The sequence below is a fragment of the Anomaloglossus baeobatrachus genome, chromosome 6, assembly GCF_048569485.1.
Source record: "Anomaloglossus baeobatrachus isolate aAnoBae1 chromosome 6, aAnoBae1.hap1, whole genome shotgun sequence".
Taxonomy (NCBI): Eukaryota; Metazoa; Chordata; class Amphibia; order Anura; family Aromobatidae; genus Anomaloglossus; species Anomaloglossus baeobatrachus.
In genome coordinates this window covers 301050684-301076449 of record NC_134358.1, presented here as the reverse complement: position 1 = coordinate 301076449, position 25766 = coordinate 301050684, and the positions used below count along the sequence as shown (strand labels likewise).

Sequence of the window (25766 nt, the reverse complement as noted above, 5' to 3'; positions counted from 1 at the left end):
CGGTAAAAGTTGGCAAAACCGACAAAGCGTTGTACCTCCTTGATGTTTCCCGGTTCCGGCCAGTCCAGAATGGCTTGTATCTTGCTAGATTCCATGTTTAGTCCCTGAGGAGAGATGACATAACCTAAGAATTGTATTTGTGAGCAGTGGAACTCGCATTTCTCCAGCTTAATGTACAGGTGGTTTTCCCTCAGACGGGTAAGTACGGTCTTGACGTGCTCCTGGTGTTCCTGTAGAGAATCAGAAAAGATTAGGATATCGTCCAGATAGATCACCATGAATTGGTCCATGATATCCCTAAAAATATCGTTAACAAGATGTTGAAATACCGCGGGAGCGTTACAAAGTCCAAAAGGCATCACTAGGTACTCAAAATGTCCGTACCGACATCGGAACGCGGTCTTCCACTCGTCTCCGGGACGTATACGAAGCAGATTATATGCCCCACGGAGGTCCAATTTGGTGAATATTTTTGCCTGTTGGACCCTCTCCAATAGCTCAGGAATCAACGGTAACGGATACCGGTTCCGGATGGTTATTTTATTCAGTTCCCGGTAGTCAATACAGGGTCTCAGAGTCCCCTCTTTCTTTTTCACGAAAAAGATGGGTGCCCCTGCGGGGGAGGTAGACGGACGAATAAATCCCTTGGCTAGGCTTTCATCAATATACTCTTTTAGTGCTGCTAGCTCAGGTGCCGCCAACGGGTAGACATGACCAAACGGAATCTCCGCCCCTGGGAGTAAGTCTATGGGGCAATCATATGGTCTATGCGGGGGAAGTCGGTCGGCTTTTCTTTTGTCGCATATATCAGCGAAGTCACGGTAAACCGGGGGTAAAACAGGTACCTGTACAGTGCTCTCCGTATTTGGTGGTACTGGAACCGGAACAGCTGGACTAATGGTCGGAATATTCTGCGGTGGGAAGGATATTTCCTTAGTTTCCCAATCGATGACCGGATTTGTAGACCGTAGCCACGGAATACCTAAAATAATCGGAAAATGAGGAGATGAAATTAGCATGAAAACAAGGGTCTCCTGCTGACCTGGCTTCATGACGCATTCTAGCGGTACGGTTTCCCGATCGACTGGTCCAGAGATTAACGGAGATCCGTCTACCGTCTCCATGGTAACCGGTGAGGATCTTTGCTGAGTCCGGATACCGTGTTTCCTGGCAAAAGAGGAGTCCATGAAATTTCCCCCTGCCCCAGAGTCTATCATTGCAGAGGTAGGTATTAGCTGTCCCTCCCACCGGATCTGAATGGGGAGCGAGCAATGGGTATATTTCCCTTCCGAGTCCTTCGGTGAGGTTGACATTACAGTCAAGGGAAATACCGCATCCAAGTGTCCACTTGCCTCAGAGATATCGGACTCTGCGTCCGTGTTGTCACACTCTGCCATGGCTGCCAATACCTTATTTGGGCGATTCGGACGTTTCGGGCAGTCGATCAAGAAATGGTCCGATTGACCGCAATAGAAACACAAACGCTCACGGAGCCGGTGTTCGCGACGTTCATTGGTCTCTCGCTTTTGCAGAGAGTCTACTTGCATAGGAACGTCCTCGGCCTCCCGTGGCGTCCTGAGAGCGGGTTCTCTGGAAGGAAATGTAAAGTTGTTTACACGGTTTACAGCCGCCCATTTTTCCTGTCTACGTTCCGTCAAGCGGGTATCAATACGCACACAGTGCTGGAGAAACAGTTCAAAATCCCCTGGAGATTCGGAACGAGCTAACTCGTCCTTGATGGTACCGGACAACCCCTTTCTGAAAACAGACAATAATGCATTGTTTCCCCAGTCGGTGTCTACCACTAACCTCTTAAATTCAGTGGCGTATTCAACGACAGAACGCTTTCCCTGACGTAAGGAAAGGAGAGCCGATTCAGCGGTAGCACGGCGATTCGGATCATCAAACATTTGCGCCATTGCGGTCAGAAAATCATCTAGGTGATTTAAACGGATGTCTCGGTTCTCTATCATAGGATTAGCCCAAGCCAGTGCTCGTGAGGTTAATAACATAATTATACATAACACTTTGGACCGGTCAGAACGGTAATAATCAGCATGTACATCAAAAAACAGTATACATTGGTTCACAAATCCACGAAACTGACCACGGTCACCATTGAAACGGAATGGGGGTAACCTAGGCATACCGGCAGCTGATACGGACGTAGTGGGGCCGGCTTCCTGAGCCTCCACTCTGACTTGCAAATCCTGTATAGCCGGACCCAGTACCTGGTGATCATGACCCAGCTGTGCCTCCACATCTCTAAGTTTAGTCTGCACCACCTCCATCTCCTGCTGCAAGGAGTTAATCATAGAAAAGAGCTGATCTACTCCTCGTGTCTCAGTCATTGCCCCAGCGAAATCCTCTTTTAGGCCTGAGTATAATGTAATACTTATTATATGTTCTGAGGATTTCGATAGCGTAGGGCAATGATCAGCAGAGACGAGTTTTTGATACAAGATGTTTTATAATCTGTAACCACGGTAGATAACAACGGAACAAACACAGCAATACAAATACACACAATACCTTCCCGAAACGGAGCGGAGGGAATTCCCGGGGCCACGCACCGGACTCCCCCAGGGAGACCACCAGAGCGAACCCCTATACAGGGACTGTCCGGCAATCACCCCGGAAGGCCTAAATGCGCAGCAGCCGGGACACAAGGGGCAAGCGGTAAAAGTCCAGGAGTGTCCGTACGGGATGATTGTCCAGAGTGGTTACGAACCAGAGAGAACCGGGCAGAGTGCTGACCGAAGATGGCAGACGGAAACCGGGCACAGCTTGAGAAACCGGGTAAGGTCCAGAGTCGGTCGGTCGGTAGTCTTTAGGAGGATCCAAAAGCAATCAGGATTAGCAGCAGCAAAGCAGGAGCACACAGCAAGCAGTATACTCAGGCACTGGACTGGGCTGAGAGGCGGCCTTTTAAGCAGCTGGACAGGAAGTAGGGCAACAGAACCTTAAAACTCCATGGTAACTGAGGGCAAGCTCATTCAAAAGAGAACTGGAAAACCTGGAAACCTGACAATCAGCCTGATAGTGCCAGTATAACACTGGCTTTAGGTTATATACGAAAATACTGGTGATTGATTCCCTTTAACAGAAACTAGCTCCTCCACTGTGATCAGAATAGAATTCTATGTCCAGCATGGAGTGAAGCCAGGGGCTGGTAGATATAGCGGAACTGAGAGATAATCACATGCAGCAACTGAAATGAAGGTTATGAGAATTCTCAGCTAGCAGGAAAGGGGTCCTTAACCCTTTCAGCAAGACAACAGTCAAGTGAGCTCTACAGAAGGTCTGTGATCGATTAAATACTGAGACCTCCTGACACCAGATCCCCCAGAGGTGAAATCAGGATCTGGTACACTCATGACACATACAAGCACCGTGATCAAATATGTTCAGAGACCACAATGCTCAAATGCCAGGAAAGGAGGCGGCTAGTTACTGTATACGGGTGGCACGGTGGCTCAGTGGTTAGCACTGCAGCCTTGCAGCGCTGGGGTCCTGGGTTCAAATCCCACCAAGGACACCATGTGCAAGGAGTTTGTATGTTCTCCCCGTGTTTGCGTGGGTTTCCTCCGGGTTCTCCGGTTTCCTCCCACACTCCAAAGACAAACAGCTAGGGACTCTAGATTGTGAGCCTCAATGGGAACAGTGTTGCCAATGTATGTAAAGCGCTATGGAATTAATAGCGCTATAAAAATTAATAATTATTATTCTTATATATTGTCTCTGCAGGCCAAACCTGGTATTATAAGGCAAAGTTCACATGTCCAGGAATCATCCGTTTGAAACAGATCCAGCAGCAGCTATCAGTTATCTTAGCAGAGAAGGCACAATTTTTTCATCCGGTTTAAAAGACTGATTGCAACTGTATTAGTCTTTTTAATCTTCAAGTGTATAGAAAACGGATCCATTATATAGCCATCTATTTTTCTTCCATTTGAAAAGGATCTGCTTTTTTCTTACTGGATCCATTCAAATAGATAATTACTGGATATATGATCTAAAGCGGGATTAACACACAGCGACATCGCCCGAGCGATCTCGTTGGGGTCACGGAATTTGTGACGCACATCCGGTCGCTTTAGCGATGTCTTTGCGTGTGACACCTATGAGCGATTTTGAATCGTCGCAAAAACGTTCAAAATTGCTCATCGGTGACATGGGGGTCCATTCTCAAATATCGCTGCTGATCGGTGTACGAAGTAGTTTGTCGCTCCTGCGGCCGCACACATCGCTATGTGTGACACCGCAGGAACGAGGAACCTCACCTTACCTGCGGCCACCGGCAATGAGGAAGGAAGGAGGTGGGCGTGATGCTCATCTCCGCCCCTCCTCTTCTATTGGGCGGCGGTTCAGTGACACCGCTGTGACGTCGCTGTGACGCTTAACGAACCGCCCCCTTAGAAAGGAGGCGGTTCGCCGGTCACAGTGACGTCGGTAGGCAGGTAAGTAGTGTGACGGGTCCGCGCGATGTTGTGCGCCACGGGCAGTGATTTGCCCGTGTCGCACAACCGATGGGGGCAGGTAACCCACGCTAGCGATATCGGTCACGATATCGCAGCGTGTAAAGTGGCCTTTAGCCTAAGCAGTCATTCAAATGAATGGCTTACTATGTAGTACACAGCAGGTGATGGACCCTAGAGTGATAGCATACTATTGCAAAGGTTCTCTGCTGTGATGAAGAGAATGGGGAGAATGGGGTCTCAAATGGGGGAGCCACTGTTATGTGGCATTTATTTGCCCAATAAGGGGACACAAAAATCTGTTTTCTTGAAAGAACCCCTTTACATTACTAATCAATTATGCATTTCTCACTTCCATACTGTAAAAGTTATTATCTAGCCCCAAGGATCCTTTGGGCACAATACCCTGTCCCCAGTCTTGTAGGCACCTTTTTTGTAATTTGTTGGAGTTTATTTTTATCTCTGTAATTTAATAACATATTGAACGTTTTAAACGTTGAATTCTTCACTTCTTATGTCCGGGGTGTAATTCTCAGGCTAGGTTATGGCGTGTTTTAGTGTTGTCCTATCCTTTTAATGAGACATAGCTGTAATACCCAGCAGATAAGCAGATTGTGTGCAGATAAACACAGCTAAGTAAACATTGAATAAAATATTACTTCACATTATCCGAATGATCTCTCAGGATACAAATATATTTAGGGTCGAATTATCTTTATCTTTAAAGGGAAGATATCAACCCCCCTCAAAAATTAAGTATTAACGGTTTAATTTTTTTATATTATAATCATCTGTTTTTAATTAAATAAAATATGAATTTAAAAAGCTTTGATAATGTTCACTTTTAAACACTAGGGGGAGTAGCTGCTGAAACTTGACATGAAATCCTAGTGTGCATCTAGCCTGGGGTCACGCGCACACAGTAAGTGGTCACCTGGCAGCTCCAAAGTGGCTACAGGCACAAGCTACTCAGTTTCCCAGAACCCAGGGCTGCCCTGGTCTTCACCTTTTAAATTGTACAGAGATCTGGACTTAAACAGAGGTTCCTGGGTAAGGGCCACTGAGTCAGCTGGTGCTCGCTGGCACAAGCTGGTAAAAAGGCTAGTCCGGAGACCTAAGGATAGGCCATCAATACTATGATCCTAAAACGTTACTTTAACTAGTTCCCACCACTTCAACATGCCAGTTTCCATAAGGATGTGTAAAGTCAGTTTATCTTCACCCCATCATTGTCATCCCAGGACTTCCTCTAATTTACTCCCTCCCCACTGTTAGCAAACACATAGCAGTGCAACCTGTGAGCTATCAGCGCTCAAGTACCATACGAATGTAAAGTGGTTGACAGAGAGATGGCTCCCTCTGTCCCCCCCCATCAGCTCCGCTCATGGAGACCTGCTGATTGGGATAGCATCTACTATACATTTCAGAATACATTTCTGGGCTGCTGACTGTAGTTTTGATATAATCACTGTTTTATCAGCAGTAGATTCTCATTAGAGGACAACTAAACCTGCTGCCTGATAGTCAAGCATAATCGTGAGCTCTGTATAACCCCACCCCCACCACTGATTGGCAGCTTTCTGCACATGTGCAGTGTAGACGGAAACCTGCTAATCAGTGGGCAGGCTGTAAAGAGCTCAACATTCAGAGAATGGTTAGATCTTCAGAGGCGAAAACAGTGATTTTATCAAAATGACAGCAAGCAGCCCAGTAAGTGATACATCACTAGAATCAGGGTCTGTGCCCCTACATACCGCTGCACAAAGATGTGGGAGAAAACACCTAGTGACACATTCCCTTTAAATACACTGTGTGCAGAATTATTAGGCAAATGAGTATTTTGATCACATGATACTTTGTATACATGTTGTCCTACTCCAAGCTGTATAGGCTTGAAAGCCAACCACCAATTACGTACATCAGGTGATGTGCATCTCTGTAATGAGGAGGGGTGCGGTGTAATGACATCAACATCCTACATAAGGTGTACTTAATTATTAGGCAACTTCCTTTCCTTTGGCAAAATGGGTCAGAAGAGAGATTTGACGGGCTCTGAAAAGTCCAAAATTGTGCGATGTCTTGCAGAGGGATGCAGCAGTCTTGAAATTGCCAAACTTTTGAAGCGTGATCACCGAACAATCAAGCGTTTTATGGCAAATAGCCAACAGGGTCACAAGAAGCGTGTTGGGCAAAAAAGTCACAAAATAACTGCCCATGAATTAAGCAAAATCAAGCGTGAAGCTGCCAAGATGTCATTTGCCACCAGTTTGGCCATATTTCAGAGCTGCAACGTTACTAGACTATCAAAAAGCACAAGGTGTGCCATACTCAGGGACATGGCCAAGGTAAGGAAGGCTGAAAAACAACCACCTCTGAACAAGAAACATAAGATAAAACGTCAAGACTGGGCCAAGAAATATCTTAAGACTGATTTTTCAAAGGTTTTATGGACTGATGAAATGAGAGTGACTCTTGATGGGCCAGATGGATGGGCCAGAGGCTGGATCAGTAAAGGGCAGAGAGCTCCACTCCAACTCAGATGCCAGCAAGGTGGAGGTGGGGTACTGGTATGGGCTCGTATCATCAAAGGTGAACTTGTGGGATCTTTTAGGGCTGAGGATGGAGTGAAGCTCAACTCCCAGACCTACTTCTAGTTTCTGGAAGACAATTTCTTCAAGTAGTGGTACAGGAAGAAGTCGGTATCGTTCAAGAAAAACATGATTTTCATGCAGGACAATGCTCCATCACATGCATCCAACTACTCCACAGCGTGGCTGGCCGGTAAAGGTCTAAAAGATGAAAAAATAATCACATGGCCCCCTTGTTCACCTGATCTGAACACCATAGAGAACCTGTGGTCCCTCATAAAATGTGAGTTCTACAGGGAGGAAAAACACTATGCACTTTTATATATATTTATATACCTTTGGATATATTTATTGGTCTTTTTCTATCCCAATTTATTGCTAAACTTGTCCTCTGTCCCTCCCCGTATATCTGTTGGTATCTTGCAACTTCATGTATTTTAACGCGATATAAATTTGTTCAATAAAATTATTTTTGGGCCTTATACTTTGTGTTTTTGTTGTATAGGGAGGAAAAACAGTAAACCTCTCAGAACAGTGTCTGGGAGGCTGTGATTCAGTGATTCAGTGACCGAGGGGGATCAGAAAAAGGACAAAAATAACCAGAGTGGCTGGAACGTTAACGGACGGCAGACCTAATACTGACACACAACTAGAAGTAGCCATGGGACGTGCCTACGATGACCTGGTCGCCTTGACACAGCCAGAGAACTAAATATTTTTACAGAGAGAAATATTAGAAATGCTAATCTGCCTTGGAGTAGTCCCCAAAGATATAGATAGTCCCCTACATGTAAAGACTACGATGATATAAGAAAACACAATACCTAGCTAGAGAACAGATTCAGCAAAGATGAGGCCCTAACTATCTGCATAGGAAAGGATAGGAAAGAGCACTAACTGCAGCCATAAAAACCCTAGTAAATACCACCAGCACGCCTGAAATGGAAAAATACTGAGCCTACACAGGCTCTCCCCCACTATAGCAGTACTCTGGTGTTATTGGGATCCAAGAAAAACACTGATATAGAGGAGGGACTGAAGTTTGTACCAAGCATGGCAAGACACAATACATAGCAGAACATGGAGTACACAAACATTCCCAGCAGGGAATGATCCAACTCTATCAAGAACTCCACACAGGCAAAATAACAAGAAAGTGGAAGCCATAAGCAGACATACAAAGACCAACTTATCTGAGAAGAGTTCTGGTAGACACAGAGAAAAGGGCTGGTTTCAGAATGTCCTTAGCACACAGGAGATACACTGAGTCTCGGCAAGGAACAGGAGGAAACTACTCAGTTATATAGGCCTAATCCGAATGGCCTGATTGCAAATCCTCCTCAGCTGGCTGGTTCCCATTCAGCAAGTCAACAGCACTACCAGCACTGACCACAAGAGGGAGTCCCAAACTGGAATTTAATTCAAATGTATTCACAACACTGTGGTGGCTGCTTCACGTAATGTTGATCGTTAACAGATCAAGCAACTGACAGAATCTATGGATGGTAGGCTGTTGAGTGTCATCATAAAGAAAGGTGGCTATATTGGTCACTAATTTTTTGGGGTTTTGTTTTTGCATGTCAGAAATGTTTATTTCTACATTTGGTGCAGTTATATTGGTTTATCTGGTGAAAATAAATAAGTGAGATGGGAATATATTGGGTTTTATTAAGTTGCCTAATAATTCTGCACAGTAATAGTTACCTGCACAAACAGATATCCTCCTAAGATAGCCAAATCTAAAAAAAAAACCCAAAACACTACAACTTCCAAAAATATTAAGCTTTGATATTTATGAGTCTTTTGGGTTGATTGAGAACATAGTTGTTGATCAATAATAAAAAAAATCCTCTAAAATACAACTTGCCTAATAATTCTGCACACAATGTACACCATTATCACTGCACTCCTATAGCAGAAAGCTACTGTATTGTGGCTAAACACATCTATTATCCTTCCGCACTGACCGCACAAGGATAAATGCAGAGGGTGAATTGATTTTTGTTCTCTAAAGGCTTGGTGTAAATCAAACATGTGATGCCAGGAGACATACCAGTGGATAAGTCTGTGATTAAGAGTCCCATTTCTGCAGTCCTTATATATACCTAATATAAGCTTTACAGACAGGTTTATGGGGATGACAGACCGCTCTTACCAGAAAAGCAGGGTCCTTTGGATACCACAGTTAAATCTTTTTGCTGTTTGCAGGCGGATCTTCTCAGGAAGCATTCATTTTGATAAGTGTCTCCATTTGATCCACACACTGGCACATAGTTAGTGTGGCACTGCAAAATAAAGAGGCATTCGTTACGCTGGTAAGAAAAGATGGTGAAGTTACAGCTAGAACGTGGCGATACCCAGGGACAATGATTCACACGTTCCTGGTATAATGCTCAGGTAATACCTTCCACAGAAGAATTCAAGATGGGGGAGAATCCTATTATTACAGCATGTCAGACACAATTGTCAGATAACTTTCAATTCATTTTTACCCTGTTCCTCAATACTCATTAAAAGCTCTGTATAAGTAAGAAATACTCTTCAGACATGTTAAAACAATTCACCCTACATACTATATCATGGGACAACACTGCAGATATCAAACTTTGATACAATGTAAAGTAGTCAGTGTACAGCTTGTATAACAGTGTAAATTTGGTGTAGACCTAAATCAGGGTTCCCCAACTCCAGTCCTCAAGGGCCACCAACAGTGCATGTTTTCAGGATTTCCTTAGCATTGCATGGGTGTTGGAACCAGCACCTGGGCAGGTAATTACATTAACACCTGTGCAATACTAAGGAAATCCCAAAAACCTGCACTGTTGGTGGGCCTTGAGGACTGGAGTTGGGGACCTCTGCCCTAAATAACTCAACACACAGCCAGTAATGCCTAAACCGCTGGCAACAAAAGTGATTACAACCCCAAGTAAAAATGGCCAAATTGTGTCCAAAGTGTCAATATCATGCGTGACCACCATTATTCTCAAGCATTGCCTTACCTCTCTTGGGCATGGAGTTCACTAGAACTTCACAGGAGCCACTGGCATCCTCTTCCATGCTCCATGGTGACATCATGGAGCTGGTGGATGTTAGAGACCTTGTGCTCTTCCACCTTCTGTTTGATAATGCCTTTGGAAACAGGGCTGCCGGGCAGCACTCCAACATGATAACAACCTCAAGCACACCTCCAGGACAACCACTGCCTTGCTAAAGAAACTGAGTGTAAAGGTGCAGGACTGGCCATGCATGTCTCTGGAACTAAACCCTATTGAGCACCTGCGGGACATCCTCAAACGGAAGGTGGAGGAGCGCAAGGTCTCTAACATCCACCAGCTCCGTGATTTCATCATGGAAGAGTGGGAGAGGATTCTTGTGACTCCTACCGATAAAGCTGTAGTGAACTCCATGCCCAAGAAAGTTAAGGCAATGCTTGAAAATAATGGTGGCCACACAAAATATTGACACTTTGTACACAATTTGGCAATTTTCACTTAATCTTACAGCTTCAACATAGAAGCATAAAAATAAAAATGTACACAATCAACTATAGCTTTCCATTATACCCCTTAGCTATAATAGTATAGTACAGGCTTAAGTGTAAAAAACTGTAAAATCAGTCCCTCGATAATATAAAGGAGGCTACGCCTTGTGTATCCAACTAGAAGGACCAGACTTTCTCACAAGGATGAAGCCTATTCCTCTTTGTATCTACATGGTTTGTTTTTTCAATAATAATACGTTTTTCCATCCTGTTCATGAACTTTCTACTTGAGGGTAGATTTTCAAATAACCAATGTACAGCCAATTTTCTGGCGAACACATAGTAATAGCCAGTTTTTTATTTGTGTCCTTACATATACCACATATATGACAGTTATGGGGGAGTTTATATATTGAGTTAGTGAAATTAGGAATAATAGTTGCCCTTTGATATCTTAGCTAATCCGCTGGTCATAGGGGCCACTAATCCAAGAGACCAGCATCCTACACTCTTTACACCACCATGCTTGGAAAGCAGAAACAACTTGGCTTAGAAGCCACTAAGCATGGACCCCCTTCTGCTTACTAGGGCCCACATCGCACTGTACTGTATATTCCTGTACAAAGCTTTGATGTAAGCACTAAATGCAGCAGGAACGAGTGAGCTTTCCTCCTCCCCGGTTTGGTACTGTCCACATTGCGCTATATATCTCTGTACAGCACATCATTGTAGGCGGTGAATGCAGATAGAGTGGCCGGCCAAAGGTTGGTAAAGAAGGAGTAGCTGAGCCAAACGTGTGGAAGCTGCTGTCCTCTACACTAATCAGTTCAGGGCACAATGGAGTGAGTCTGGGTGAGACTTATTCCTCCTCCCCCCTCATCACTTGGTACAGCCAACCCAACATCACACTTTATATTCCTTACAGTGCATTAATATGAGCGTTAACTATGAGTATACACTGCTAAGTGGGTGGTACGGCATTGTTCTTCCCCATCCTTTCCGTTGACTGATGAATGTGCGCCACAGTGTTCTGTACAGTATAAACTATTAAGGCTATGTGCGCATGTGTGCGTATTGCATGCAGTTACGCTGTGTTCTGCACCGCAGCGTAACTGCATGCGTCCTGCGTCCCCAGCACAATCTATGAAGATTGTGCATGAGACGTGCGCACGTGGCGTATTAGGCTGCTTTCACACATCCGGTAGGTGCAGAGCCGGCCAGTCCGGCTCTAAAACCTATGCAACGGATGCGGCGAAAAAGCCGCATCCTTTGCATACGTTTTTTAAATGCGGCCCGTCCGGTTTTTGCCACTTGCGGCATGCTACTGAGCATGCGCAGTGGCAAAAACCGCATGCGGCGGCCGGATGCGGTTTTTGCCGCATCGCGCCGCATCCGACGTCCATAAGCATGCATTGAAAAATGCACCGCATCGGCCGGATGCGGCGCAATGCGGTTTTTTTTGCCGCACAAAAAAACGTGCCAGGCAACGGTCCATCCGGCCGCCGCATCGGCTAAATCTGCCAGACGGAACGCAAGCCCATGCAGCACAATGCGGCACTAATTAAAGTCTATGCAGGAAAAACGCAACCGGCAGCAAAAAAAAAACGGTTGCGTTTTCCCTGCAAAGTGCCGGATTGTGCCGCACAGGAAAAACCGGAGGTGTGAAAGCAGCCTTAGAACGCAGCGATTCGGCTGCTGCCCGAAGCGTGCATTCTAAGAAGTGACATGTCACTTCTTTCGTGCGCTTTGCATGCTGTCTATAGGGAGAGGCAGCATTCAGAGCGCACAAATTCTGCAGGCACCGGGCGCTTCAGAACGGAGCTTTTCAGCTGCGCTCTGAAGCGGACCTTTTGTGTGCGGTGCAGAGCGCACACGTGCGTACATAGCCTCAATGTCATGTCCCCATCCTTTCACCAACTTACAGTGCCTACAAGTAGTATTCAACCCCCTGCAGATTTAGCAGGTTTGATAAGATGCAAATAAGTTAGAGCCTGCAAACTTCAAACAAGAGCAAGATTTATTAACAGATGCATAAATCTTACAAACCGATAAGTTATGTTGCTCAGTTAAATTTTAATAAATTTTCAACATAAAAGTGTGGGTCAATTATTATTCAACCCCTAGGTTTAATATTTTGTGGAATAACCCTTGTTTGCAATTACAGCTAATAATCGTCTTTTATAAGACCTGATCAGGCCGGCACAGGTCTCTGGAGTTATCTTGGCCCACTCTTCCATGCAGATCTTCTCCAAGTTATGTAGGTTCTTTGGGTGTCTCATGTGGACTTTAAACTTCAGCTCCTTCCACTAGTTTTCAATTGGGTTAAGGTCAGGAGACTGACTAGGCCACTGCAACACCTTGATTTTTTCCCTCTTGAACCAGGCCTTGGTTTTCTTGGCTGTGTGCTTTGGGTCGTTGTCTTGTGTGAAGATGAAATGACGACCCATCTTAAGATCCTTGATGGAGGAGCGGAGGTTCTTGGCCAAAATCTCCAGGTAGGCCGTTCTATCCATCTTCCCATAGATACGGACCAGATGGCCAGGCCCCTTGGCTGAGAAACAGCCCCACAGCATGATGCTGCCACCACCATGCTTGACTGTAGGGATGGTATTCTTGGGGTCGTATGCAGTGCCATCCAGTCTACAAACGTCACGTGTGTGGTTGGCACCAAAGATCTCGATCTTGGTCTCATCAGACCAGAGAACCTTGAACCAGTCTGTTTCAGAGTCCTCCAAGTGATCATGAGCAAACTGTAGACGAGCCTTGACATGACGCTTTGAAAGTAAAGGTACCTTACGGGCTCGTCTGGAACGGAGACCATTGCGGTGGAGTACGTTACTTATGGTATTGACTGAAACCAATGTCCCCACTCCCATGAGATCTTCCCGGAGCTCCTTCCTTGGTGTCCTTGGGTTAGCCTTGACTCTTCGGACAAGCATGGCGTCGGCATGGGTGGAAACTTTAAAAGGCTGTCCAGGCCGTGGAAGGCTAACAGTAGTTCCATAAGCCTTCCACTTCCGGATGCTGCTCCCAACAGTGGAGACAGGTAGGCCCAACTCCTTGGAAAGGGTTTTGTACCCCTTGCCAGCCTTGTGACCCTCCATGATCTTGTCTCTGAAGGCCTTGGAATGCTCCTGTGTCTTTCCCATGTTGACCAAGTATGAGTGCTGTTCACAAGTTTGGGGAGGGTCTTAATTAGTCAGAAAAGGCTGGAAAAAGAGATAATTAATCCAAACATGTGAAGCTCATTGTTCTTTGTGCCTGAAATACTTCTTAATACTTTAGGGGAACCAAACAGAATTCTTGTGGTTTCAGGGGTTGAATAATGAATGACCCTCTGAATAAACTTTTCACAATTTACAAAAAAAAAAAAAAAAAAGAAATAACATTCTTTTTTGCTGCAGTGCATTTCACACTTCCAGGCTGATCTACAGTCCAAATGTCACAATGCCAAGTTAATTCCGAATGTATAAACCTGCTAAATCTGCAGGGGGTTGAATACTACTTGTAGGCACTGTATATAAATGCCTTGTTATCCAACCACATGGTGGCAGTATTTCAGTTACAAACTGACACAGGACATCCTATAGGCGAACATCTATAAGAACACCTTATAAGCATACTATATATAACTATTTATTTATATGCTGTTAAGCAATGTATACAATGTATAAGTAATACTGATGTGCGGCTGTCACAGCTTTCACTAAAGGCCACTTTACACGCTGCGATATCGGTACCGATATCGCTAGCGTGGGTACCTGCTCCCATCGGTTGTGCGACATGGGCAAATCGCTGCTCATAGCACACAACATTGCCCAGACCTGTCACACTACTTACCTGTCCTGTGTCGCCTGCGACGTCGCTGTGACTGGCAAAACGCCTCCTTTCTAAGGGGGCGGTTCGTTCAGCGTCACAGCGACGTCACAGCAGCATCACTGAACCGCTGCCCAAAACAAGCAGAGGGGCGGAGATGAGCAGGAACCTCTCCTTCCTTCCTCATTGTGGCCGGGAGGCAGGTAAGGAGAGGTTCCTCGTTCCTGCGGTGTCACACGTACCGATGTGTGCTGCCACAGGAACGAGGAACAACTTTGTTACTGCTGCAGTAACGATATTGGAGAATGGACCCCCATGTCAGCGATGAGCGATTTGGCAACAATGCAAAATTGCTCAGAGGTGTCACACACAACGGCATCGCTAAAGCGACCGGATGTGCGTCACAAATTCCGTGACCCCAATGAGATCGCTTGAGCGATGTCGGAGCGTGTAAAGTGGCCTTTAGACGTTATGTTAGCCTCACGTCAGGGTGGAACACGTATCTGGTCATATATGTTCAATTTCTTTTCACCAATTTGGGTCAGTATGTCCTCAATCATTGATAAAAGTATTCTTCTGTTAGAGACATAATCTGCTAAATGCAATACTTTCATTTCTATTTAGGGGATATGTTACTTTGTTGCAGAGTCTACAAGTAGAGCTAAATGTAAAGAAAAATCTTTCCTTACGATTTCCCCTCTTATTCCCAATATAATCAATGTAAACGAGTCAAATTTCATCCGTATTTATTGTGCACACTATCAATACTGACACATATTGCCCTACATGATGGTTCTACGTTCATATATAACTGAACAAATATGAATGTATTAGTGTGGATAAAAAGATCACTAGAATGGACCACATGATGCAAGAAGATAATGATGACACAACATATTTCTCCTGTTTCATAATCCCCTATGCACTATACACACAATTTTCTACTGGAGTTCTGTACAACAGAGAGTTTGGTAAGGATTGCATGCTTCTTTTAAGATTCAGTGTGCTGTGATTGATATGAAGAAAGTTTTTTAGAACTACTGTTTTAGAAGACTGGGTATTAAAGGTATTTATCTGCAACCATAGTGCTGATCTGCAAGCAAATATAACCCATACATGTTTGGGCATCTATTGTGATGACTGGCTGCTGGGAGAAAATGAAGGTATATTTTCCCTGCAGCCATTTGTTTCCAGCCATCTGGGCAGTGCTATGCAGATAACAGTCATGGCATGATACAAAATTAAAGCACTGGATATATAAATAGAGTGTTGTGTTGATATTTTAGGAAATATTAACCTTTGGGCTTGGGCCTCTGATCTTTTAAGAGCTTAGCAGAGCCCGTGATAAATTGCTTTCAGAAAGTTATCATTCTCGGCAGTGCATCATCCTGTGTACACAGGGCCACTGATTGTCAAACATGGAGCAGATCTGTCAAATATGTAGCCGATCAGTGGTAGTTTTTGGCCAAAAGTGGTGTAGTGTGAACAAATCTTTGCTTTCCCTACACACTGCTGTAACTATCTCCTTGAATGGGTTGTCCACCACTCCCTTATCAATCTGAGTGTTTTCCCTTGTTAAAATAAAATCATCTATAGTCACCTCCAGTGCCATTCCAGCGGCCAATCAGTGTCGGTTCCTTCGGACGCATCAAATATAAATAAGAAGTGAGCAGCAAGTCAGCAGTGATTGGGTATAGGCCTCACGTGATGTAACAACCTCATGTGAGCACTAGGAGAGCGAGTGCCAACACCACTGGAACGGCGCCAGTACCAGTGGTGAATAAATGTTTTTATTTTAACGGGGGAAACGCTCAGATTCATGAGGGTTTGTCCGAGCAGGGGATAACCCATTAAAATCAGTGCCAATACTTCTGGGATCACAGGACTTTATTAGATGGCAAGTTCCCTCTGCAAACACACAGCACTGTGTCTTGAAACTCCCTGAGAGAATATTTGTTATTTGAATAATATTGTGCCTGTCTCCCTTGTCAAGGTGAAAGTAAACGACTGAACTCTCCTCTTATTAAATGATAATACATTATGCCTGTGTCGCGGGCGGGGAGGAGGGTGTCAGCACACTACGCTCACCCCCTTCTGCTCGGGTCCGGCGGCCGCTGCTCAGTGGTGGCTCGAGCTGTAGGCCGGATACCGGGGGTTTCTCGAGCGGCACTCCTCGCCCGTGAGTGAAAGGGGTTTGTTCGGTGTGGGGATTGTTTATAGTCCGTGACGCCACCCACGGTTGTGGTGATTTCACCACCGCTGCTCAATACGGGGATCCCGGGGATGGTGATGCGGAGCAGCCAGGTGTTGTGTTGCCCCTCCGTGGGTAGGGGTTGGTGATCCCGGGGCCCGGTGATGGCTTGGGGGGTGCAGGGCCTGGTGGGCGCAGGGACGTGGGGGCAGCGCTGTGCCTTGCGGCACTGTGGTACTCACTCAGCCTGAGACGTTGACACAGTTTTTACGGTAAACCAAACGGCTGGTAAGACGGTCCCACGGACGGCTGCACTTGCTCTCCCGGTAGGTGACGGTGATGTCCCTTTTCCTAGCACCTTGATGTACTTGTTGGTTGCGATGGGTCCCCACCGGTAACCCGCTCCCCGGCTTCAAGCTGGGCCGGAGGAGCTCCACTCTTTGCCCGCAGGCGCTGGCCCTAAGAAACTGGTGCCTTGGCGGTGGCGGTGTCTCTCTTACACTGGCTGGGCTGTTGCCTTCAATCGGGACTTGGTTGTTGGGGGATCTACGTCCCCTTCACTGACGGATTCGGCAAACTATGGCGACTCCAAGCCTTGCCGGGGTCCGAGAGGCCCCTGCCCTGGTGCTGACTGTCCTTCGGAACACTTCTCCAGACCACCGGGCACACAGCCTACGGGGTCCTTCCAGGAACTTCCAAACGGTCCCCCTTCAGACAGTCACCGCCGTTGCTGACCTTGCTGACCTGCCCTGCACATAGCTGGACTCTTCAGGCTTTGCACACTCTTTCTGTTCTGTCACCACTCTTGCTTTCCTCCTTTACCACCTTACTCCGCTTCTACTTTCACTTCCTTAGCTCATCTTAGCTCTTTACTCCTTCACTCCCCTAACTGTTCTGCCTGGTACTTCCCGCCTCCAGAGCTGTGTTCTCCTCGGTGGGCGGAGCCAACCGCCTGGCCCACCCCCTGGTGTGAATCATCAGTCTCTGGAGGAAGGCAACAAGGATTTTTGGTTAGCTTAGATGTTCCTACCTGGGATGTAGGGTGTGGTGGTGTGTGACCTGTGTCCCCTGGCTTGCCCAGGGCGACACATTCCCCCTTAGCAAAATGCAGACCGTCCGCGGGCTGCCGTCCAACACCGGTTTTATTTTTCTGCAAAAGATAACATGGTGAATTAACATATATACATTTTTAATAACTCTTCCCAAAACGGGAGGCACATTTCTTTAACGTTGCAAACGGTTTACGGTTACGGTTTCCGCTCTCTCCCACCCAAGCAACCTGGCCCTGATGCTGCCCCTAAAGCCCAGGCAGCACCCCTTGACCCACAGTCCAGAACACGGTACCCGAGTGGGATCTGTCCTTCCCCTCCAGAGGGTAGCCACCGGTTCCTTTGGTGGCTGGGCCCCAGCCTGCTCCGCTGAGGGCCCTCCCTCCAACCTGCCTCTCCGGAGGCGGCATTGCGGAAACGGTAACGGCAAACAACATATTTACAAGCCACTTAACGTTTGTGGGTGCCCTGCAAGTTCACGGGCTTGTCCATGGATAGTTCCCATGCAAAATAACTTTTAAACGGTCCCCACTGGGACAACGGTGCCGGCTCCAGCCGGTTGCAAATCACACTAAACCAGGTGAAGCTTCGGTAATTTCACTTATCATTCTCTTTTAAACAAACAAACAAGCTGTTGGTCCCAACGGGGACGGTGCTGCGGGCATCCGCTGCCCTACTCCGGTTGCTCAAGCTCTGGTGCCGCTGTCAAGGAAGGGAGGTCTGCGCTCGCTCGGGCCTCCGGGCCCCTCCTGAGTTTGGCGTACAGCGCAAACCACCCCCGCTCCCCGAAGTACCGGGTGTATTGTACGAGGTCGCCCGGCATCAGATTGCGGCCGGGATGTTCCTCAGGCAGGTGGGTATTCACATCCCGCCGGGCTATGAACACTTCGGCCTCCAGGCCTGGTTCGTAGATGAACCCGTAGCCCCGGCGGACATCAAACCGCCTCACCTGCCCCTCGTACAACGGTCCCCGGACACGGGCGGTTGCTTGTCGGAGGTTCTCTTTCTCCCGGATAGCTCTGGCTACCAGCTTGGCCTTCTTCCGCTCCCTCTCGGTGATCTCCAGGCCCAGCGGTACCGGCTCCCTATCCCAATACGGCGCTGCCGCCAGCACCGGCGCACGGGTCAGGCCCCGCGGGACATCCTGGACATTGCCCACTGTCAGGAATCTGGGTGGCATGTCCCGCGGTGTCTTGGCCTTGGGCGCTGCCTTGCAGCAGCAACCCGGCGCTACCTCAGCCGAGGTGTGGGGGATGGGCATAGGGGCTTTCCGCTGCTGGGCCTTCGGCTCGGAACGGGCTATCGGCTCCGGCTCGGGGAACTTCTCAAGGGATGCCTCCGGTTCACCCTTCGGGATCTTCCACGGCAACACCTCCGGTTTACCACGGGCTCCAACTACAGGTTGGCCCGCCTGGGCGGGGAAGCTGGGTACTGCTACCGGTTGCGGTGGTAGCAGGCCTAGTGGCGGGGTCACGGCCTCCGGGACGGGTGGCGAGGGAGGCGACGGGGGGAGAGGGCTTGGACCAGGCCCCACAGCCGCGATGACCGGCCCTTCAAGGGCATCGGGACGTGGGTCACTCACCCTCCCTTTCTCCGCCTCCTCCTCGCGTCTCCGCACGGTGGCTACAACGTCCGCCATGTCGGCCTCCCACTCCTCCATGAGGAGCTGCATCTTCACCTGCAGCCTTTGGTAGAGCTGCGCAGTTCGGATTTCCACCCACGCCGCGGTTCCAGGCGCGGGGGCTACGGTGTCGCGGGACGGCATCCACGTGATGGCTTCTTTTTCTTTCCAGGAACGGTATGTCTGGAGAGTCCTGGCGTCCCTGCTTTTATAGCTGCAGCTACATGCGTCCAGCCGCCATCGCGTCCCCCTTAGCTCTTTCCGGCCCCTCCTCTCTCGGGGCGGGGTTTTGGCCTTCGCGCCTCTACTACTCGAGAAGACGCTCGAGCGGGAACTTTTCGCGCCAAAGATGGCGGCTTCTGAAATTTTTCTGCCGGATATCTCCGGCGGTAACAAGGCGCACCTCTACCAAACGGCAGAGCGGTAAGATCCTGTTCGTGACGCCAAGTTGTCGCGGGCGGGGAGGAGGGTGTCAGCACACTACGCTCACCCCCTTCTGCTCGGGTCCGGCGGCCGCTGCTCAGTGGTGGCTCGAGCTGTAGGCCGGATCCCGGGGGTTTCTCGAGCGGCACTCCTCGCCCGTGAGTGAAAGGGGTTTGTTCGGTGTGGGGATTGTTTATAGTCCGTGACGCCACCCACGGTTGTGGTGATTTCACCACCGCTGCTCAATACGGGGATCCCAGGGATGGTGATGCGGAGCAGCCAGGTGTTGTGTTGCCCCTCCGTGGGTAGGGGTTGGTGATCCCGGGGCCCGGTCATGGCTTGGGGGGTGCAGGGCCTGGTGGGCGCAGGGACGCGGGGGCAGCGCTGTGCCTTGCGGCACTGTGGTACTCACTCAGCCTGAGACGTTGACACAGTTTTTACGGTAAACCAAACGGCTGGTAAGACGGTCCCACGGACGGCTGCACTTGCTCTCCCGGTAGGTGACGGTGATGTCCCTTTTCCTAGCACCTTGATGTACTTGTTGGTTGCGATGGGTCCCCACCGGTAACCCGCTCCCCGGCTTCAAGCTGGGCCGGAGGAGCTCCACTCTTTGCCCGCAGGCGCTGGCCCTAAGAAACTGGTGCCTTGGCGGTGGCGGTGTCTCTCTTACACTGGCTGGGCTGTTGCATTCAATCGGGACTTGGTTGTTGGGGGATCTACGTCCCCTTCACTGACGGATTCGGCAAATTATGGCGACTCCAAGCCTTGCCGGGGTCCGAGAGGCCCCTGCCCTGGTGCTGACTGTCCTTCGGAACACTGCTCCAGACCACCGGGCACACAGCCTACGGGGTCCTTCCAGGAACTTCCAAACGGTCCCCCTTCAGACAGTCACCGCCGTTGCTGACCTTGCTGACCTGCCCTGCACACAGCTGGACTCTTCAGGCTTTGCACACTCTTTCTGTTCTGTCACCACTCTTGCTTTCCTCCTTTACCACCTTACTCCGCTTCTACTTTCACTTCCTTAGCTCATCTTAGCTCTTTACTCCTTCACTCCCCTAACTGTTCTGCCTGGTACTTCCCGCCTCCAGAGCTGTGTTCTCCTCGGTGGGCGGAGCCAACCGCCTGGCCCACCCCCTGGTGTGAATCATCAGTCTCTGGAGGAAGGCAACAAGGATTTTTGGTTAGCTTAGATGTTCCTACCTGGGATGTAGGGTGTGGTGGTGTGTGACCTGTGTCCCCTGGCTTGCCCAGGGCGACACATCTGCAGCCTGCAATTGAATGAAGTTACCAAACAGGAATAAATTAACATTTTAGCTCTAGATTACAGCCACTGAGCCAATCAGTTGGCTCAGCAGTGAAGGTGAGGAAGGCAACACAAGATTGCTGAGTTCAGTGACTGACTGCAGCGGTCACATGTTATAGTCACGAGGTTACTACAGCAAACATTGTCAACAAATACTGGGATCACTGGCTTATAAGCAATGTTTGGGCCAGGGCTAGAGGTCGGGGGTAAGTAACACTGATTTTATTATTATTATTATTATTATTATTATTATTATTAAACAATGCAAGCTAATGGAACAAAAAAATTGGACATCCCCTTGTGCATTTATGCTGGTAGGAAGAAAAACTTTTAAAGTGCCAATTCTCAGTTATCAGTCTGAAAAATAACAGGAATCACTTAAAGAGAATCTGCGCTAACTGAGCTAATGAGCCTGGATGAGTGTCAGACACATTATTGGGATGTTCTGAGAGGGAATCAAACTCCAGTTAACTATAAGCTTATAATAAAAAATAAAATGAATAGATTATGTGAGGAGCTAGCTACGAACTAGATTATTGGACTTTTTCCAGCACGGCACGAAGGTTCCGTCAATTTCGTTCTTGTGTTTTTTATTACAGATGTGCTTTCTTGTCAGTTTAAGGTCACTTATCTGACACAATTGGAAGGGGGAAGGGGTTGTGTCATATTAATTGGTCTCCTTGGACTCTAAAGGCCCAGTCACACACAACGACTTACCAGCGATCCCGACAACGATACGTCCTGATAAGGATCGCTGATAAGGATCGCTGATAAGTCGCTGGGAGGTCGCTGGTGAGATATCACACAGTCAGGCCTTACCAACGACACAGTAACGATACAGGTCGCAGTAGCCTTTGAAGAAAATGGTCCGGACCATCCTGCAACGACTAGAGATCTCACAGCAGGGGCCTGATCGCTGGTAGGTGTCACACATAACGAGATCGCTGGCGAGATCGTTGCTGCGTCACAGAAACTGTGACTCAGCAACAATCTCATTAGCGATCTTGTCGTGTGTGTGTGTGTGTGTGACTTGTCCTAAAGGCCCCTTTACACACTGAGACTTTCTAGCGATCCCACCAGCGATCCCAACCTGGCCGGGATCACTACAAAGTCTCTGGTGAGTCGCTGGTGAGCTGTCAAACAGGCAAACCTGGCCAACGACGCAACAGCGATACGGACCTGCAGAACAACCTAGCTAGTCATTGGGGACGTTGTAAAGCAGCTTTTTGAAAGGGAACTCGCTAACAAAGTCGCTGTAAAGGCCCCTTTACACGCTGAGACTTTCTAGCGATCATGCTGCACAGCGGGAAACAAAGGACCAAAGAATGGTCCTGAACGATTTGTAGCGATCAACAACTTCACAGCAGGGGCCAGGTCGCTGATGTGTTTCACACACTGCAATGTCGCTGGGGAGGTCGCTGTAACGTCACAAAACCGGTGACGTTACAGCGATGTCGTTTGCGATGTTGCAGTGTGTAAAGCCACCTTTAATGTAATCAGGCCTTCAGTAGAATTCATTGTCCTGCATCTAGTGGAGGGTTGTGCACCTATTGTTCCCCTCTGCAGGGGGCCTCCTTGATACACAATCCTTCAGACTTGCCAGAGGCTGGTCTTCCATGCACTCCTTCATACTTGGAGTTACATGAAAGAAATGTTTAAGGGGGTGGGATGTGATCACCTCTCCTCATCCATATGTTTGATTACAGTTTGGTACTGTGATATGGAGGGGAGAGGATCTGTTGATGTGCCAGGTCCTGGTGCCCATGGATGGACTATAGACTTTGGAGTTGCACATACACATGCTACGGTTGTGATAGCCGTCGTCTGGTTTGAGTAACTATCCTAAGGACTATTATTGACAACTGGATACACGTGCTATGGTCGTGATATCCATCATCTGGAGGAGAATAAGGACGATTGTTGCTGGCTGGAGCTGGGTACACGTGCTACGATCGAGAAATCAGTTCTTTGGAGGAGCATAAGGGCTATAGTTGCTGTAAGACCATGTATGGAAGAAATAAAAATTGTTGCATCGTTAAACTGCCTAGGCAATTTATACATCTCATGGCCACAGATCTTCACAGACCAGATAGTCATAAGCTGGACAAGTGATCACCACTTGTCCAGCTTCTGCAAAATGTGGTAAAAAATGTACACTTCACTGTGACCACTGTATTCACTGGTACGGCACAGTAGTGTAGAGAGAAATACAGGGAGCCTTTTTAGGGGTCAGACAAGAGATGGAGCTCTCCATTATAAATACTGGCAATATATATGACGCACTAAAGCAATAAATGTGGATAAAGCAAATGTAGGTAATATATCTAGCTAACAGTAAGTTTATTCCAGTGCGCCGATATACGTGGACATAAACTGAGACACTCGCAGGTTTATTTACTACCGTACAAATCGCGTGTTTCTAAGACATTGCAGGTGACCATAAATCATAAATCCTGTCCAATAGAGAGGCTATTTTTCTAGCAAAACTATGGTTTATCATGGAAAGTAAGAAGTGTTTACTAATAATGACAATGGCACTCAATGACCAAAAAATTGGAAAAATATCAATCTACTATACTAATAGGACGAGCAATAGGAGTGGAAATGGGAGGGGAGAAGTAGAGGATGAATGCTGATGCTTTGTCATTTTCATGACATTTAACTGGTTTTTTTTGAACCGAAGAAGACAAGTTAATAAAAGCAATGATTTTCATTACTTGGGACGCTCTATATTCTGTCAGCTGTACCTTTTTTAACTGAATTTTATTATTCCTTGGATTTTCTTTTTTCAGACCAGTTGTTGATTTTTAAAGGGAACCTGTCACCACTTTTTTGCCCTATAAGCTACAGCCACCACCACCGGGCTCTTATATACAGCATTCTAACATGCTGTATATAAGAGCCCAGGCCACTGTGAGAACATAAAAAAACACTTTATAATACTCACCTAGAAGGTCACTTCTAGAAGGACCTCAATGCCGGTGCGTGTGTATGAAGTAGACGCGTCATGCACCGCGGCTTCAGAATAAGGAAGACCAAGATGGCAGAAAGGGGAGGCGCCGGTCCCGGAGAACGGCGTCACCCATCCGAAACGTTGTGCACCGGAGCGACCTTCAAGGTGAGTATTATAAAGTGTTTTTTATGTTATACCCAGCGGCCTGGGCTCTTATATACAGCATGCTAGAATGCTGTATATAAGAGCCCAGTGGTGGTGGCTGCAGCTTATAGGGCAAAAAAGTGGTGACAGGTTCCCTTTAAGCACCATTTTAGGATTTAATTTCTATATTTTTTTATGACAGAATGCACGAAGAAGGATTCATTTTTCTATGCTTAGCAAAATGACATTTCAAACAACAAAATTTGCTAGATCATTAAAACCACAAATGAAGTGAAAAACATTGATTACCTTGTGTGCATGGCACCTATCAATTTGTGGGATATCTTAGAGAACAAGTAATCCGTTTTTGCAAGAAACATGGGTAAGTGTAAGCGTCTGAGTGACTCTTACAAAGGGCTAAACAAGATTTCTGGACAAGTGAATCTGAGAAGCTCTATGAGGTGGGATACTCTTGGTATGCAGGGGTTAGCAACAGGCCAAAAGTAGTCCAGGGAAGGAAAACCCGATGCCATGATCATAAACTTCTAAGGATCAGCACTGATGCGTATCAAAGCTCACTAGTCTGGTTTGATCCCAAAACAGCCACTCAACCACAAATGGAAAAGGAAGTTATTGATGAATATACTAGAACAACTTCAGAATAAAGACCCTTGCTGTATATGGGGGCTGCCAAAAACACTTACTGTATAATGAAAAAAAGCAAAAATAGGTAATATCAGCTCACCAAGCCTGCTGCAGTCCCATAATCGTCTTGTGGTGGATGATCAGCGCACGGATGGTCAGAAGTCACCAAATAGATATAAAATATAAATCCAGCGCAATCACATGGAATATTAAAAAGTTGTCTTCTTTATTGATAGTTTTTCATAAAATCCAAAAGGTACATGCAGCATAAAAATAAAGGATGCCCAGGTCAGAGCGACGTGTTTCAACAAACTGTCTTAATCATGGACCATGATTAAGACAGTTTGTTGAAACGTGTCACTCTGACCTGGGCATCCTTTATTTTTATGCTGCATGTACCTTTTGGATTTTATGAAAAACTATCAATAAAGAAGACAACTTTTTAATATTCCATGTGATTGCGCTGGATTTATATTTTATATCTATTTGGTTACGGCCGTCCTATACAGCCAAGGCACGTGAGTGCCGGCGTCCACACAGGCTCAGAGAATACATCCCAGGCGTTCCTGTTATCCCATCCATACCCTATATGCAACTACTACCTCTATATTGATCCAGCATTCTCCCTGGAATACAGAACTATTAGTGACAGACTCTGTGAACAAGGCCTGTGGCCGCAACGTCAGAGCTATTTTCTGTCTTTAGTTCATTTCCTTTGCATGGTTTTTTTGAATTGTCAATAAATTAATACATTATTCATCACATTGAGTGTGCAGTGTACCTCTATATACATACACTGTTGTAGACCGGGTGCACCCCTTCATGGCAGCAATATTCCCTAATGGCAGTGGCTTATTTCAGCAGAGTAATCACTTTGCCATACTTCAAGAATCATTCAGGAACGAATTGGAAGACTAAGGCTATGTGCCCACGGGCGCTCGTACCTGCGGATGTATCCGCAGGTACGGCCGCATGTTTCCCGCAGCTGCCCGCCGGCATCCGCAGCTATCTTTAGCTGCGAGTTTCCAGCGGAATAGCTGCGGGAAACATGCAGACTTTCACACGATTTACCTG

General features: G+C 47.2%; 1 protein-coding gene across 2 annotated transcripts in view; it reads right to left on the bottom strand.

Moving 5' to 3' along the window:
• The window catches only part of TMEFF1 (transmembrane protein with EGF like and two follistatin like domains 1), a 314378-nt gene that overhangs the window by 142319 nt on the left and 146293 nt on the right, over positions 1-25766 (bottom strand). For both annotated transcript variants that reach the window (XM_075314890.1, XM_075314889.1), the window contains exon 3: positions 9222-9351. In XM_075314890.1, coding sequence (XP_075171005.1) covers positions 9222-9351 — 130 coding nt within the window. The remainder of the gene's footprint in view (positions 1-9221; positions 9352-25766) is intronic.